Source organism: Apus apus, chromosome 3, assembly GCF_020740795.1.
Source record: "Apus apus isolate bApuApu2 chromosome 3, bApuApu2.pri.cur, whole genome shotgun sequence".
Classification (NCBI taxonomy): Eukaryota; Metazoa; Chordata; class Aves; order Apodiformes; family Apodidae; genus Apus; species Apus apus.
In genome coordinates this window covers 103706514-103723455 of record NC_067284.1, presented here as the reverse complement: position 1 = coordinate 103723455, position 16942 = coordinate 103706514, and the positions used below count along the sequence as shown (strand labels likewise).

The window sequence follows — 16942 nt, the reverse complement described above, 5'->3', positions numbered from 1 at the left end:
TGCTTTGGACAGTAGTTCAGGTGATTCTGTGGATTCATTTTGCAGAGAAAGAAGGAGCATCTGAAGAAGCTTTTCCAAGGCTGTGCTGTTCCGTTTCCTTGTGCTTCTCCTTCTCAGCTGTACAGTCTCCTGCTGATGTATGTTTGTGCAGCAGCAGCAGGACTATAGAGAATTGGGCTAAATCTCTGGAAAATGTACCACAGCCTCCTGGATAACAGACTTGGCTAATCACAGCTTGAAAAATCACAGACTCGTTCTGGTTGGAAAAGACCTTTAAAATCATCAAGTCCAACCATAACGTAACTCTACCAAGTCCAGTGCCAAACCATATTCCTAAGTGTCACATCTAAAGGTCTTTTAAACACCTCCAGGGATGGTGATTCAGCCACCTCCCTGGGCAGCCTGTATTGCTGGAGCAGAAATGCAGAACCTCCAGCCCTTGGACAAGTTGGCATCTCAGACTTCCATTTAGTTTGTGGTTTTTTAATCCATGAGATGCAGGTTGCTGAAAGTATTTGAAAGGGCTGTCTGGCCTTTGTCTTGGATAAGGCTTGGCACACCTGCCTGGACCCGTTCTGGCAGGCAGTGGGGTGCAGCAGGAGCAAACCCAGAAGCCAGTGCAGGGGGCCCAGAGGATTTACATTCCGCAGCAGCTGCGGTGCAGCATGAGCGTGCCTGGAGCCACCCTCAGCCCACCCTCAGCTGCTTCACCCCGCTGCCGCCAGACGAGCCCCCTGCAGGGCTGGGCCCTGCTGCTGGGAGAGTCGCTCCAAAAGCACTCTGCTGATCCCACCCAAAGCACAAATGCGGATGCACCCCAGTCCCACAGTGGAGTTACTTCAGGCAGCTTTGGAGCTATAAATGCAGAATAGGATTGTGCTATTAAAAATCTGCCTTTCCAGCCTGCACCCCCTGCTCAGGCTGCGCCGGGCCGGGCCCTGCCAGTGGTGCCACCGAGCGCTGGCAGGGGAGCAGGCAGCGCAGGGCCAGGCAGGGGCTGCTGTTTCTTCTCTTCAGTGTGTTGAGGGAAGGTTCCAGTGAGATTTGTGGCAGTGTTGAGCCTCTTGCTCTATTTTCAGACTCCACATGACAACATGTGACAGTTGCCTTTCCAGCTTGTTAATGCTGTTTTCTTTGTCATGTGTTGCAGGTTGGGGCAGATGGTTTGATGAAGCTGAGTGGTTCTGCACTCAACAACGAGTTTTTCACTTCAGCTGCCCAAGGCTGGAAGGAGAGGTTGTCAGAAGGTAAAACTTACCCAGACAACAAAGGAAAGCATCTAGAAGGTTTTCAGCTAGCAAACGATTTGGGGAATGTGTAAAAGATATTTAATGGAGAAGTTGAAGCACAGGAGTGACTTACTAGGTGAAGCCAGCTGTAGTCATACAACCCATGAGAGCAAACGCAAGCCTGGAACTATGTAAACTCAAGGTCATCGAAGGGCCTGCAATAGGGAGTTCTCTTTGGAATGTAACGTGTGGGAAAACAAGCAAGTTTCTGGAAGAGATGAGAAAAGAAGGAAAAATGTGTTTAAAATCTTGGTGAAATGACAGTAGAGCTGTTATTCTCAAGTGTGGTTGCTAAATATAGACCACTGCTGAGTTCAGAAGAGAAGGTAAATTGTATTCCCAGAACAATTCATCTAGCCACAGTTAGTCTGGTCAGTCCTTTGAGCCATATTTTTTTATATAATGTGAAGACATTTCCTAATCCATTGGACTCCTACACCTTCAATGATCATTTGCATCTTGAACTTAGAGGTGCTTAATTCCATCAAAGTACATCATGAGTGGTCACTCATTGAGAGCAGGAACCATTTCCTCTACAGAACTCAGCCATGCGTGACTCACTTGAAGAAGTAGGGAATATAATTTACTCATGCCCAGATGACTGACTGTAAAGAGGCTTTTCCATACTAAATGGATCCAATTCTGTATGAATATACACACTACATATAACATGCTGTTTGGGGTCACTTGCAATAGTATTTAACATACGCAGGCCCAGCCAACCTTATCTTGAGAGAATGCAGGGCTGGTCAGCCTCAGTCAGCCTTCATCACTGGGAAAGTCATGGAGCCAGCTTTCATAGAATCACAGAAAGGTAAGGGTTGGAAGGGACCTCAAAGATCATCTAGATCCAACCCACTCTGCTTTCTTGGAGCACATCTCTGGGATGTGAAGGTGAAGTTGATTGAAGCCATCAGCATGGTTTTACCAAGGGTACATCCTGCCTGAACAACCTGACAGCATTAAAAATTACTAATTCATGAACAAGGAGAGAACAGTGGGTGTTGTTTACCTCAACCCAAGTAACTTTTTGATAACTTTTTTTTTATATCAATTGTCTCCCACAATTCTCATGTCTGTGCTGGGACATTAGGATCTAGATGAGTGGACAACCAGATGGGTGAATAGCTGTTAGAGAGTCAAGCTTGGAGTCACGATTCATGCCTGGAGACTGGTGACAAGTGGAGACCTGTCCAGGCACATGTCCTCTTTACCTTCTTTATCAGTGACCCCTCAAAATGCCAGAAATGTTTTCTGTCATTTGTATTGGGCAAGAAGTCTTTTGTGTTCCTGCATTTCACCACAGCTGTCCAAGACTGTCACTTCGAGGTGCCATAGTGCATTGCCATCTGCATAGGCAATAATGGAATTATAGAAATGTTTGTTGGAAAAGACCTTTAGGAGGATCCTCAGAATATCCAATATAAGCCTCCTCTGGCACAACTTGAGGCCCTTTTCTCTTGTCCTATTGCTTGTTCCTTGGGAGAAGAGACCAGCACCAACAAAGATGGCAAACTGCTGAGAGCACAGGGAGCATGGCCAATATCTTCACATCCCTCAGATTCCTGCAGTTAGGCAGCACCTGCAGACATACAATATGTATTTGGGTACAGATTTGGATTCATTTAATAAGCACTACTTCATATACAGCGTCTATGATTCTATTGGCAGCCAGAGTGGAGGCTGACAGGGAAGGGAGCAGGGACTGTCAGGCTGTTGCCCATCCATTTCAAGGAGGCAGCAGAGAAACACTACAGCTCAGAAGAAATGCTGAAGTACCTCACGCAGGGCCACAGTAGCACCAACAGTGAAGGTGACTCTCATTTGCAAGCCTGAAGTCTCCTGTGGTTACCCTAACTCATTTTATCCACATTTTATATTTGTTTGGTTTTTTTTAAGATGGCCTTTATTGCCTTTTGCAGGTGAGTTTACACCAGAAATGCAGCTAAGAATACGGCAAGAAATAGAAAAGGAAAAGAAGGTGGAGCTGTGGAAGGAACATTTTTTTGAGAGCTACTATGGTCAGAGGTAAGACATTCAGCTCTCTTTCTCACTCCTGTATTGCCTGTCCAGCCATACCTGTTGCTGCGTTTGTAGCTGTCCATCAATAAACATTACTTGTCATTAGTCCTGAAACCTGAGGAAGGTCTCTAGCTTCACCAGGTTGCCCCAGGACTAAAAATGCTCAAGTCATCCAGGTCAGAAGCTGTGTGTTTGCTGTCACTGTTTTAGTGCCTTAACCTTTAGTGATATTTTCCTCAGGATGTCCTTTAGACTTTACATCCTAACACTTCCCACTCCTTACTATGATACTTTGAGCTGCTCCTCTCTTAGGGTTCCTCTAGTGTCAGGACTGTGGAGATCCACAGGTATGTGGTGGTTGAGCACACTCTACCTCACAGTAAGTAACATGTCATGTAAAATCCTGTGTATTTCCCCACCTCTTCAATCAGACACATGGGTGGTTAATCTCCGAAGTCTGCAAGTCCTTTATTCTGTTTCTTTTTGCTTCAAGATTCTCCCATCCTTCTGGGCTATGGGAGGATTTGAGGTTTCTGTGCAGATAACTAAAAAACTTGAAAACAAGCAGATGTATATAACTAATAAGGAATTTCTTGTCCTGCATCTTGACAGTTGTTTTTTATGCTTGTCCTCGGACTATCAGGAAGTTTCCCTCCCATTCATCTAGGATGTTTTAACCCTCTAGAGCATTTGGATTACTGCAAACCCTATTTTTATTATTCCATGGTCTGATAGTCTGGGCTGTCATGGGTGAGAAGGAGGCTGGTGTGTGTGCCTGTGCATCAGGCAGGCTGTGGTGCTGAATAAAGGACACACCAGCCATAGAACCGAGTCATTTGGTGGTGTTAGCAGAAAGTTTCACTCAGGTAACTTATGCAGTTCTCTTGGTGTTGAAAACCAGGATGTAATCACAAATGGAGCTCTGTGCTGGAAGATAAAAGGTGACAGACATATCCTTGAAGCTTCAGGGGGACAGGGGACAGCAGAACAGCATGGAGGTGACATGCACAATGGCAGGACTTCAGTTCTTTCTAGCTCCCAAGAGCTTGTCAAGTAGAAGAAACCCAAATTTTGTATTTTAAGAGGAGTGGATGAAGTTAATCTCAAATCAGACGTCAGTGTGGGAATAGGATTCCTAGCTTGTTCGTTTCTTTCTCAAATAAAGATGGATGAATAATGCAGGCAAATACTCCCAGCTTTTTTGTTGATGGAGAAAGGCAGCACTATCAGGTCCAAGCTAAGGGTACATCAGCAGTTCTGGCCCTAGCCATGTTCCTCTGGAAGAAAATGACGGGACACTGACCAGTGTCCCTTTCCACAAATGTCACCATATGAGCTAAAGTCAGATGCAAATTGTGTGGGGTTGTTTGTGTGCTACAGAGATATGTCTGTGGTGGCTAATAAAGGGAATATTTACTGTTGGCCAAATTAATTTGATTTGCAAGCTAGAAAATTGGCATCTGGGTAGAAGATGAGATCTAACCTGTGTTCCACATGTTTCATTTAGTTGGCTGTAAACTTTGCTATTAATTTTTGTTTCATGTGGAAGTACTAACGGTATGGAAGGTTTTCAAAGATCGTGGCATAGAATTAGGAGTGTGAGACATTTATTTAGGGTGTGATATGTAGAAAATCCTCTCTCAGTTTTTGTAAGGATACTGTGCTCTTTGCAAGAGTGTTTTACAAAATAAACTTCTGGTTTTATTGACAGTTCTGGACTAAGTCCTGAGGAGTCCAAGAGACTGACAGCAAACATCAGCCCTGGTGAGACAGAGAATGAAAATCCAGCAGCTGAACAGCCAAAACGCACGCCAGCCCCTCTGGGACCACTCAAAGAGGAGGTTACTTCTCCACCGGAGTCTCAAGCACAAGCAGTCCAGGAAGCACCAGCAATGAAAAAAGGAGGAGAGGAAAGAAGAGAGGACATGCAGCCAAAACCAGGCAAACCTACAGAGGCCTCGGTTTCCCCGGCTGGGAGTGCAGTGAAACCTGGTGAACGCTCCCTCCCGGTAACAGAGGGAGTCCAAGGAGAATCCATTCAAGAGAAACCACAAACTGCAGCTAGTCAAAAGCCAGAAGAAGAGAGAAAGCATGTTGCATCAAAGGCCGTGCCAGTGAAAGAGACTGGCAGTACCTCAGTTTTGGCCCTGAGTAAACCAAAGAGTCCTGAAGCAGGTGAAGTAGTAGCAAGCATGAGAAGTCCAGTGATGACTCCAGAAACACCAGAAAAGAAGTCCCCTGTAAATGAAGAAATGGAAGTCAGTGTTGAAGCCCAGAAGAGGAAGTCAGAGAGTGGCGAAGAAGCTCTGAGCACTCCTGAGAAGAAGCCACGCATCATGGAGAACTGCCAGCACCACCAGGCATTTCGGAGCCAGCCACAGTCCTTTCCTGCTGCGGGGCCCCCAGTGCCACGGGTACCACCCCTCAAGGTAAGGAGAGATGGAAACAGATGCCCAGTGTGGCCTCACCTGGGTCAGTTCAGCTCTCACAGAAATGTTGTGTCAGTTCTAGTTATGCATGTAAATTACGGCTAATCAAGGTCAGTTAAGTATCTCTCATACACATGCATCTGTTAAAAGATCTCACAGGCAGAAGCTCAGACAAGGATGCAAAAGCCCAAGACAAAGTGTAATGGGGAGGAACTGCAGGGCAGGGTGGAGACTGGGGAGAGCTGGGGAGGAACTACAGGACTAGAATAACAAAGCACATTGTAGCCCAGGAGAGCACAGAACTCTGCAGATGTGTGAGTGTCCCCAGCTGCACAGCAACAGCTCCAGAAAGAATCCCATCAGCAGCTGCCTCGGTTATATGATGTCCAGAAACTGAAGTCTTTTCCTGTGTTTAAAAAAAAGACCATCTAGGAATAATGCCATTATCATTTGTACCAGCTGAATGCAGTCTAGTGCCAGACTAGGTAGCAGGAAAAGTCTATTTTAGGGAACATCTCAATTCCAAAAGCCCTCTAGCTGCAGAGTCTTAGCAAGAACCTACACAGGAAACAAGCAACAAATCACCACTAGGATAAGGCAGATGGAAAGGGAGCGGGAAATAAAATGTTCCAGACTTTGGCCTGGACAACGCTGCTGTGCTCTTGCATTTGAGATCCAGGTCATAGGAACACACAGACACCTAAACTGCCAGGAAATGCCCCACTGGTAAGTAATAAACACACGATTCAGACATTTTATAATCTTTCAGAAAATTATTACAGGATCACATGGGTACAGGTAACGCTGATTCTTTCTTCAGTGATGTTACACTCAACAGGAGATAGTAAAGGGATGAACCAGCACAGAAAAACTGTTTACAGTCATTATGTGACTGTATGAATAGAAGATTTTTGTTTCTGTAAAACAGAGCCTGTGCTTTTCCTAGAAGAATTTGATTTGGTTAAAATTCAACTCCCTGCTGTGGGGCCTCAGGCAAAAATTGTAAATGGAAAACTGCTTAATTACTGTATTTCTGTATGTCCTATTAAGATTCTTTTATAACAGGAAGTATACAAACAGAAAAAAAATCAAATGGTTCATTGTTCTATGTTAATAAGTATGGCAGAAAGGCAGGAAAGCAGTAATAGGATTTGTTTGTGACAGAAAATTGGGGAAAACTATCAATAAAGGTGATTTGGAATGCCATACAGGAAGAATGATTGACCTTCCAGTGTAATAAACTTGAGATATTTTCCGCCGTGAGGTAAAAGACATGTCGTTCCTCAATAAAGAAAGAAGCAATGAAGTGGTTAATCAGAAGATGAGTGGGAGGCCAGGAGGTCCTGCAGGGACATGAAACCACGTGTAACCTCAAATACACCCACCTAAATCTTTGCACTGGAGACAGGAGCACTGACATCGGTGCACTGTTCCATCACTTATGTGCTCAGAAGAACAAACTTGGAGAAAGTAAACTGGAATGATGAGGGGAGAGGAGAACCTGTCTTATAAGAAAGGACTAAAATACTGGTTTTCTATCTACAGATACACAGCAGAGAGATGATAATTGCTTTGTAGAAGACAGGGAGGAGACAAGTGTAAATACACGGGGGTAGAAGAGCAATGCAGAATCAGGCAGAATGTTGACCCAAACCTTTAAATGTACATAAATTACATATGAATAAAGTGTGAAATGTAGAATAAGAGGTGATATGTATTTGGTTCTGGAAGAACTTTACAGTTTTTTCTGAGGGAGTTGGATAGGATTTTGAGTCATGGTGTACAGTAAACTAGCCTGCAACTGCAAGGGATGAGCTTTGTCTGGGCTACTAAGGTTGTAACAGACTTGAAACAGGTGAGACATACATTGAAAGATCATACATGTCTTTTGTTACTTGTCTCAAGTGAGGGAGATAAAGAGATTTCATAGCATTATAGAATCATTCTGGTTGGAGAAGACCTTTCAGATGCTCAAGTCCAACCATTACCCCAGCCCTGCCAAGGCCACCACTAAACCATGTCCCTCAGCACCACATCTACACGGCTTTGAAATCCCTCCAGGGATGGGGACTCCACCCCTGCCCTGGGCAGCCTGGGCCAGGGCCTGACAACCTTTTCCAGGAAGAAATTGTTCCCAATATCCAGTCTAAAATCTATTTCTCCAAATTGATTTATCCAAAACTACAACTATTTCTCTAAGATTAGAACTCTAAACACTTAAGCTCTTAAACATATGGATTGAACGTTCCCTGTGTCTCAGTTGTGCTTTTCTCCTCTTTTTCAGATTCCTTTTTCCAGAATCTCCCCAATGCCATTTCCTGCGGGCCAGGTCTCTCCCAGGGCACGTTTCCCAATCTCACTTACCAGTTCAGGAAGAACAGGGGCCAGAACTTTGGCAGACATCAAGGCAAGAGCCCAGCAAGCCAAGGCTCAGAGGGCAGCAGCCGCCGCCGCCGCCGCTGCCGCCGCCTCGGCCGGGGGGGCAGTCCCAGGGCCCGGGCCGGGCGGGGGCCGCCCTGGCGGCGGGGGAGAGAAGAGTGACACGGCGGCAAGCGGCGGCAACGAAACTGGAATTCGAGGAAATGCACTGGAACTGGCAGGAACTGGAAGCGGGGGAAGTTCGAGAAGGTTTCTTCCCCGTTGTCCAGGGACCCACAGCCACATGGAGACCCAGGCCACGGACCAGGCGCCGCCTCACGGCCCTTCTAGAGCACAACTACAGCAAACTCCCGCACTGCAACCCCCAGCTCCAGCCAGCAATACAGGCTCCCCCTCCTCCACATCGGCGGTACCGGCACTAGAGAAAACCAACAGAGTGAAACAGAGCCCCCCCACGACTGTAAATCAGGTTTCGGGCTCCCCATATGCTGGTAGCAGTGACAAAGCACCTTCTGCTCCGGCAGGTCCAAGCCAGGCCTGTGGAGCATCAGTTGTCAGGGATGGAACAGTCACCGTGTCCACAGCAGAGCCCAGCACAACTTTAACTAAGGTAGCACCTACGGCCTTAGGAGGGACCAGCTTAGATGTTTCTAAAAGCAAATCTCCTTCCCCTCCGACATCTTCATTGACATTCATGAGCTCAGAAGCCCAGAATGGAGGGGTGGTCACATCTGCTACATCTGTGACACCCTCTAACATTTCATCAGGAGCACCTAGCCTTAAAACTCATACAAGCTCAAGCTCAAGTGGGGCCCTCCCAAAACCAAGCTCCAGCATTCCTGCTAACAACCCTTTGGTCACCCAGCTTCTTCAAGGCAAGAATGTCCCTCTGGAGCAAATCCTGCCGAAACCTCTCACCAAAGCAGAGGTGAAAACTGTCCCATTAGCTTCTCATGAGGAAAAAGGGGCAACAGTAGCAGCATCCAGTGCTCCAAGTTTAGCAGGGAGCAGTATTGGAGCCGAGTGTGGTGAAAGACAATCGAGTTTACCCACACAACAGCTTGGGAAGATCTTTTGCCAGAACAGGCCTCTGCCTCACATTCCAAGGACTTTTCCACTCCCCTCAGGAAAGGACTCCAGTCTTGACCAGCACCAGTGCCACGAGACACTCAGCAAAACAACTCAAGAGCAGATCCTTCAGACTCTTATCAAGAGGGTCCAGAGGCAGAATTTGTTGCCAGTCCTTCAGCCTTCACAACTGAACCTTACTCACTCAGGTTTCCAGTTAGAAAACAGCTCCACCAGCCAGAGGTTTATGCTGGGATTCATGGGCAGAAGGACATCCAAGCCTGCTATGTCTGGTCATTATCTGCTCAACATTTCCACCTATGGTCGTGGTTCAGAGAGCTTGAGGAAAGGCTTCTCCTTGAACCCTGAAAGCCGCTTGTGTCTGAACAGTCCTGCTGACGCTCCAAAAACAGAATTTGGGGAATGTGAGGAGATAGCTGGCCACGGCAGCAGCAGTGATGAGGGAGATGCAGATGATGAGAGTACCAGTGATGAACATGAACATATCAGTGTGAAAGAGGAGCCTCCAGCTGCCCAGGTGTCTGCTCAGTGTGAAAACGAAGAGGTACCTCATGGCATAAACCCTTCGGATTACAGCACCCTCCCTAAAAAGGGTGTAAAGACAGAAGCAGCCACCTCTCAGCAGGCAGCAGGAAGCAAGGAGAACCTTCAGGCATTTGATGGATCTACACTAGCACGAGATTTTATTCAAGCCGCTCAAGAGCAGGTGGCACATGCAATGAGGGGGAAAATGCAGAGCAATCCAGAGCTCTTCAGTCCTTCTGTGCCGTCCTTGGACTGCGGGCAGCAGCAGCCCCCGCTGCTCTCTCCTCCACACCCTCCAAAGCTCTCTGGAAGTGCTGCAGCACAGCTCCTCGGGCCCAGTTACAGTGGCACAATAAATGTCTCCACCTCCCCAGACGTGAACCAAGGCTCTCTGATGACTGGGCTGTCTGAGTGCAATCAGTTGTCCAGTAGCATGGGGAATGTCATGTCCTTTTCCGTGACTGTCACCACCATTCCCACCAGCCAAGCGATGAACTCTGGCAACCACACTCAGACCATCCCTGTTCAAGCCTTCGCTGAAGACAACGGCATGGAGGATTCCCCTTCCAAGTGTTACTGCAGGTTGAAAGCCATGATCATGTGCAAGGGCTGCGGTGCCTTCTGCCATGATGATTGCATCGGCCCCTCTAAGCTCTGTGTCTCCTGCCTCGTGGTGCGGTAACCGGGACGGGAAGTGGGGAAGAGGATGGCTTGATTTTGGGTTTGCTTTTGGAAGTATATTGGGAAGAAAACAGGAAATTTACTGCCTTGCACAAGTGACACGTTACTGAATCAGGAATACAGAGTAGAGTTCTTCTTTCATTAAAGAAAGAGCACCTTCTTGTACAGTGAGTCTAAATAGAGCTCAACTACGTGAATTGTGACAAGAGTTTGCACTTATGGAATTATGTAAATATGTCACATTATTTTGTTTAAAAATATTTTTTCAATCTTTTAGGAGATAGTGTTTGACTTGTACTGCAATTTCATTAACCCCAGCCTGCTCTCCAGCATGTTTGCTGAGCTCTGCTCTAGATGGGGGGAACCAACCCCTGGCAAAACCTTAGGCTGTTGTTGGTCTTCTCTGGACAAAGAGAAGAACTGGATAATCAAGAAACTAAACCTTTGTACTGACTGATCTCAGAGCTCCAAAGCAGGAACCCCTGAAGGGGCTCACTTTGTTGCTCTAAATTTTAGTTGAAATTTTTCAGACTTGGAAGGTGTTAACGTCATACCAGCCTTTCAAGTAACTGCCTTTTACTTGTGACTGGGCTGTTACCAGAAGGCAAACTGGGTTGTGCGATATTGGCTGATGTTTCTGATTTGCATATCCTCTCCTCTTCAGGGGGTCAGTTGCAGTAACCTCAGTTTAAGGAAGGCAGTGTCTTGATCAGCTACTGGTAAATACTGGAAAAGGCAACTTTACTAACCATAGGATTCAAGAATTTAAATCACTAAAACAATGCAGTAACTGTGATTATGGGTAATCCCAGAAACCATTTATAGCAGAGATCACAAATATGTGCTGAACTGCATTTCATTTCTGGACTGTCAGGTCTCAGCAGGAATGGGCTTTCTTGGGCGTTTGGAGTGAGCTGGGAAGTGCCGTCCCAGGCATGAACCATCAGCTGTTACAGCACATGGTGCCAGTAAAGTGCACTAAGTGTCACCCTCGGTCCTGCTGTTTTCTAGGAAGCTTCCTGTGCTCACCCAAACCTCCACGAGTCAGACGTCTCTCATTTCTATAGATTTTGTGTTTAGCTCAGTGTAGGGAAAGGAAAACAAGTGTCTTGCTGAGCCTCTCCCTTAGTCTGCCAGGGGTTTCTCTTTGTGATTTAAAATACCAAATCAGGCTTGACTCAGCTTGGATTTTGCTCACTTGAGGTCCAGAGTTGCACTGGGGCTGGGGAAGATGGGCAGGGGTGTGGGGGGCTGGGGAGGGGGGCTGCTCTGCACCCCTCCCACCCGATGGGGGGGCGCAGCTAGCAATGCTCATCCTCACTTTCACTGTTCACAAATTCATTCACTTGGATTAATGGAAATTAAAGCAGTTACAAAATGGTACTCTGTTCTCAACACAAAGAATCTGGTGGCAGGTGGGCTAATGAAGCCCAGGCCAAGCTGCATTTTGTTGTACTGCAATACACCCACATTGCATCCCGAGTCCATGTGTTGTTCCTCTCCTGAAACAAGGGCCATCAGGTTCTCTCATCACATCCAGTCCCACGCTGGCGCTGGGCAGGGCAGGAGGGGCCATCCTGTGTCTCAGTCAGGTAACAGATCTATGGATCTTTATGATGGAAAAAGCACTGAATTCACTTTTAATCCAAAGGCCTTTTCAAGATGAAGCAATATTAACAAACTAGGCAGGACATCTGCTTTGTGACATGGGGTCCTAAGCCTTTCCTCTTTCCATTGGACTCTACTATTGCTTTCCCCTCTGCCTCTCCAGGGAACCTGGTGTGCTCTTGGTAAAGATCAGAAATCATTGCCTGGGAATGGCAGGGCGTTCTTCCAAGGAGTGGGTGGTGATTTGTTTGATATGATAAAGAAAAGAGAGTTGCAGACTTCATCACCTAACGGGAATGTTTCCTTCCTTGCCCAGCAGAGGATGGTGTCCTCCAGAGCAGGGTTATTGGGTGGGAGTTAGCAAGACCTGCAGTGAAGCTTGGTCTCTGTTTTGCTTGTCTTAAATTCACTGGGGAGCAGTGACCCCTGCTTTCTGATTACTCATCACTGCTTAGACACATGGGGGTGAAGAGGATTGAAGTATTAGAAATTAAGTCTGTTTTTTTAAATCTAAAGCTTAAATCTCAAAAATGAATCCTACACAAAAATTAACCCAAATTTTTCAGGCACGCTGTACACATGGTAGTGGTGGTTGTAACGCAAGAAACACCCCAGGTCTGTGTGTGTTCCCACTGCCATGTGTGGAGGGGAGACCAGCAAACACAGAGTGGCTTCTCCCCATGCAACCCCAGATGCTGTGACAGGGATAATCCCATCTCCTGGGCTGACTTGGACATCAGCATCCATTTTGGCAGCAGCTCATCGCTGCCTGCTCCCATCTCCTGTGCTGGAAGAGGAATTTCTGCTGTATTTTTTAAATCTTGGGACACAGTGTAAAGTGGTTTCAAGCTGAGGGCCCTGGGGAGTGCAGGACTGAGAGCCAGGGCTGTCCATTCCTTATGGACTTGAGGACTGTCAAGACATGAAAGGAGTTACAGCAGCATAATCCTCAGTTAGGCACATTCATTCTTGTCTAAGAGACATCCCCCAGTAAAATCCAATGTAAAGATAATTGCTAGTTACAAAATAAACTGAAAAAGTCTTTCTAGCTTTGAATAAGAGCAACTGGATTTATTGGCATCATTGGGTCAATTCTGTTCATGCCTTGACTTTTATCAGTGGCATTTTTCTAGGCTGACAGGGCTGCTCAAGACAGAGCAGGAGAAGATGATGAGGGCACACCTGGCTGCGATCTGCCACTTGCTCTTAGAACTCACAGGCTTTCCATGCTAATGCTGGGAAAGGCTGTTCCTGTGCTCCTCTCAGCAGTTTCTGGAACAGTTGCAACCCTTTCCTTCCAGCTTACTTCTCCCTTTACATTTCACAAGCATCCTCAGTAGTGCTCGGGCTGGGGTTCCCGTGCTGCAGACGCCCCTAGTGAGCTTGCCCTGGCGGTGCAGAAGCTGCCGTTTCCCGAGCAGTCCTGCAGGAAACGCGCCTGCCCGGCCGTCCCTGTCCCGGCTTGGGATGGACCACAACCCACTCCATGGCTCCAGACTTGGATCAGACAGTGTAGGCATCTCACGTGATGGCTTGGAAGTTTACAACTCTGTTCAGTGCCTTAGTTATCTTTTCACAGATCAGCACTTTTCTTGAGCTACTTTTATTCTACTTCTTTTTATGACAATAAATTCTTTTAACTGCATGTCTTTGATTTTAACATAGGCCATGAGCTACTAGGTGCAACTTGATGGAACAATCTCCATGGGTTTGCAAGAGGGCATTAAATAGTAAGGAAATTATTAGAAATAATGGGGCTCAGTGTAATAATCACTATACAGGTTGATGTAAAACTTGGAAAGCTTTGCTTGTTTTACAGTGCTGGTTATGGGATAAGCTGTTTTAGAAGTGGGAAATCTTGCAGCCTATATGGGAATGTTCCCTGTGTGGGATCAGCCTGCTGCTGCCTGACTGCTGAGGCTCCCCCCAGCAGGCTCCACTCTTCCCATCATCTCATCTTCCCACTGTTCCGTCCAGCAAGATAATAAATCTGCCTTCACACTGGATTTAGAAATAAAAGTGATATCATGACATAGTTTAAAGCATTAAACTTCAGTTCCCCAGCTATTAAATCAATAGCACTATAGTAAATTCTGTCATAAAAAAATCTGCAATAGGACAAGGGATACTTGTTTTAAATTGAAAGAGGGGAGATTTAGTTTAGACATTAGGAAGAAATTCTTTGCTGTGAGGGTGGTGAGACACTGGCCCAGGTTGCCCAGGGCAGCTGTGGCTGCCCCATCCCTGATAGGGTTGAAGGCCAGGTTGGATGGGGCTTGGAGCAACCTGGTCTAGTGGGAGGTGTCCCTGCCTATGGCAGGGGGTTGGGACTGGATGGTCTTTAAGGTCCCTTCTGACCCAAACCAGTCTGGGGTTCTATGAAAATGTTTTCAAAGCCTAATGTCAAAGTATGTCGCAGTAAAAGCAACTTGAGTAAGAAAAGATACTCATTTAAACTTTCCCTTTTGGGTCATATCCAAGTCCTGCAGCATGAGAGCTGGAAATGCAGACTGATCAATGGAGTTTAACCTTCCAGTGCAAAACCTCCCACGCACAAGTTGTTGCAGTGGAGGAGTGAAGGCAGCTCTACACATGAGTTCAGATTTTGGGATAGATTGGTGGCACAGAGAGGGAGTTTTGTGGGAAATTTTAATGTCCCTTCTTCAATCACAAGGAAATACCAAGATGCTCGACAGTTAACACTCGTCAGTAGAGTCATTATCCTTTTTATGGTAGTAGGAAAGAGCTGATGGGGCAGCAAGTTCCTGGTGGAGTCATTAACAGCCAGGCAGTGTCCTCAGGTTGTTGCTTTTGATGGGTGTTGTTCACACTGCTCCAGAGGCAGCAAAGACCATCTCAATGCCAGTTCCCACCTGGTGTGCATGCAGCAAGAGATAGGAAGCAGGACTTGGGCTTCTCTCCTCTGGGGAGGCTTGGTCTAAGTTCATTTGAACCACTCAAACGTGGGGATCCACCAGAAGGGTGAGCACCAGCCCTGCCTGGGCATCCTCCCACCCTCTCCGGAGGTTCTCAGTCTTCAGTGGTAGCGGCATGTGGTCTGTAGTGGGGGTAGAGGCAGAACCCACCACCGCTGTGGTGGCAAACTACTTATGTCACCTGAAAGCACCATGCCTTGGAGAAGAGAAACGGGCTGGGGCTTCTTCCACAGAAAGGCCAGGAGCCTTCTTCATTGGAACTGCCTCACCAGGGACGCCTCAAGCCCAGGCAAAGCTTCTGTACTCGGGAGTTTTGGTTAGGCTCAGTTGTTGGGATGCGACCCTGGCTGTTAGCACCTGGCTTCACTTCAGTGGCTCTGCTGGTTTTGGGCAGAGTTAGTGGAGGAGGAGGGTGCTCGGGTCATCCTCCAAGGCTGGTGCTGGTTTCACCTTCCAAAGTCCCACCTCTGGAAGCACGGGTGGCTGCAGTGGCGGTCGGAGGGAAAGGGCGGCATGTGCGCATTGAATTACCTCTGGTGATGAGCAGGGATTAATTGCTGCCGTGGGGGAGAAGGCCGTTCCCAGGATATTGCTGCTTCTGGCAGGGTAGTGCTGAGGAGCACCCTCAGCTCACTGCAGAGTGAACCTGCCAGGTCCTGGCAGGTGGTGGGGCTGTTTCCACCAGTGTCTCACAGGGAGAACAGCTGGAGTGTTTGCTAGGATGATGATATCCAGAATTTTCTTTGTTACCTAGGTTGGGTTTTTTTTTAATGCTATACATTTGATATAACTGAAGATCAATTTTAAGAGCTTACAGTAATATATTTTAAGTAATATATATTTTAATATCTGTAAAAAAAAAGAAATTGACAAAGGATGATTTATGAACTAGATAAACAGGGTATTGGGAGTACGCAGTGTCTCAGCAAGGCCAGGAATAGTTTCACTAGCAGGAGAACTGAAAAGATTCCATTGTTTTCCATTATTGCAATAAAAATGGGAATATCTTAGGAAGAAGAAATCCAATGCTGTTTACCATGTGCTTTTCTTATTTTTGACAACAGGCCTGTAAACGCAGTCTAGGAGATACTAAACCTTTGTCTGTCTTTTGCCTTTTTAAAAGGGACTTAAATTGGAATAGAGGGTATGTACAGAAAAATCAAGTTGTCACCATTTTAAAATGTATTTTTACACAAATAATATAGAAAAATCATATTTTACATAAGAATTTTAAGTATTTGAATATGTGTATATATATACTGTATGTACTTCATATATTCTTTATTTTACATTTTCAATGTATTAAAAAAGTATTTGAGCTGGTTGGATTTGAGCATGTGATAATGTTAAATACAAAAGGAAAAGAAAGAAAGGGGGAGAGAGACGTGAGCAACTGCACCACTGCAGTAGCTGCTGTTAGCAACTACAGGGGAGCAGAGGAACCAGAAGTTCAGTAGCAAATTAATTTTTTGAAGAGTTTAGCAGTTTTAGATCCAGCATACAGAATATTTTTCAGTCCTGTGTCCTGTTTGTGTTTCTGTTAATATTCATTCCTTTTGCCTCGTAACCACCCAGAATAATTGATGGTGAGAAGAAGTTGAGGTGGATCTTTTATACAAGCAATGCTACCTTTACAGCCAAAGAGACCTACTGGGACAGAAGCTACTCAACCAAAACAAAATCAGAAGCTACTCAGTTTTACTGTGCCACGGAAATTGTCATAAATAGCTTGATTTCTTGTGGGAGCATCTTAGGGCACTTTTGGGGAATTCAAACCATATACCAAAAATCCAAGGATTTCAAGGAAACACTAGCAAAGCATTTTTTATTTTTCTTTTACTTTGTAGGAATTTTAGTGAAAATCTCACTGTAGAGGATGATACATCTTTGCAGCTATTAGAAACAGGGTGAATTCTCATCAGGAATGGGATGGTAGAGATGCTCCTGTAGAGCAGCAGTCACCTGATCCAGGCACACTGCAAAG

The 16942-nt window shown here is 46.1% G+C and overlaps 1 protein-coding gene across 2 annotated transcripts in view; it reads left to right on the top strand.

Moving 5' to 3' along the window:
- Nucleotides 1-11645, top strand: part of ASXL2 (ASXL transcriptional regulator 2) — a 115110-nt gene extending 103465 nt beyond the window's left edge. For both annotated transcript variants that reach the window (XM_051615839.1, XM_051615840.1), the window contains 4 exons: nucleotides 1151-1247; nucleotides 3212-3317; nucleotides 5023-5740; nucleotides 8025-11645. In XM_051615839.1, the coding sequence (XP_051471799.1) occupies nucleotides 1151-1247; nucleotides 3212-3317; nucleotides 5023-5740; nucleotides 8025-10415 (3312 nt within the window). In that variant the 3' untranslated portion in view covers nucleotides 10416-11645. The remainder of the gene's footprint in view (nucleotides 1-1150; nucleotides 1248-3211; nucleotides 3318-5022; nucleotides 5741-8024) is intronic.
- Nucleotides 11646-16942: the final 5297 nt, after the last annotated feature.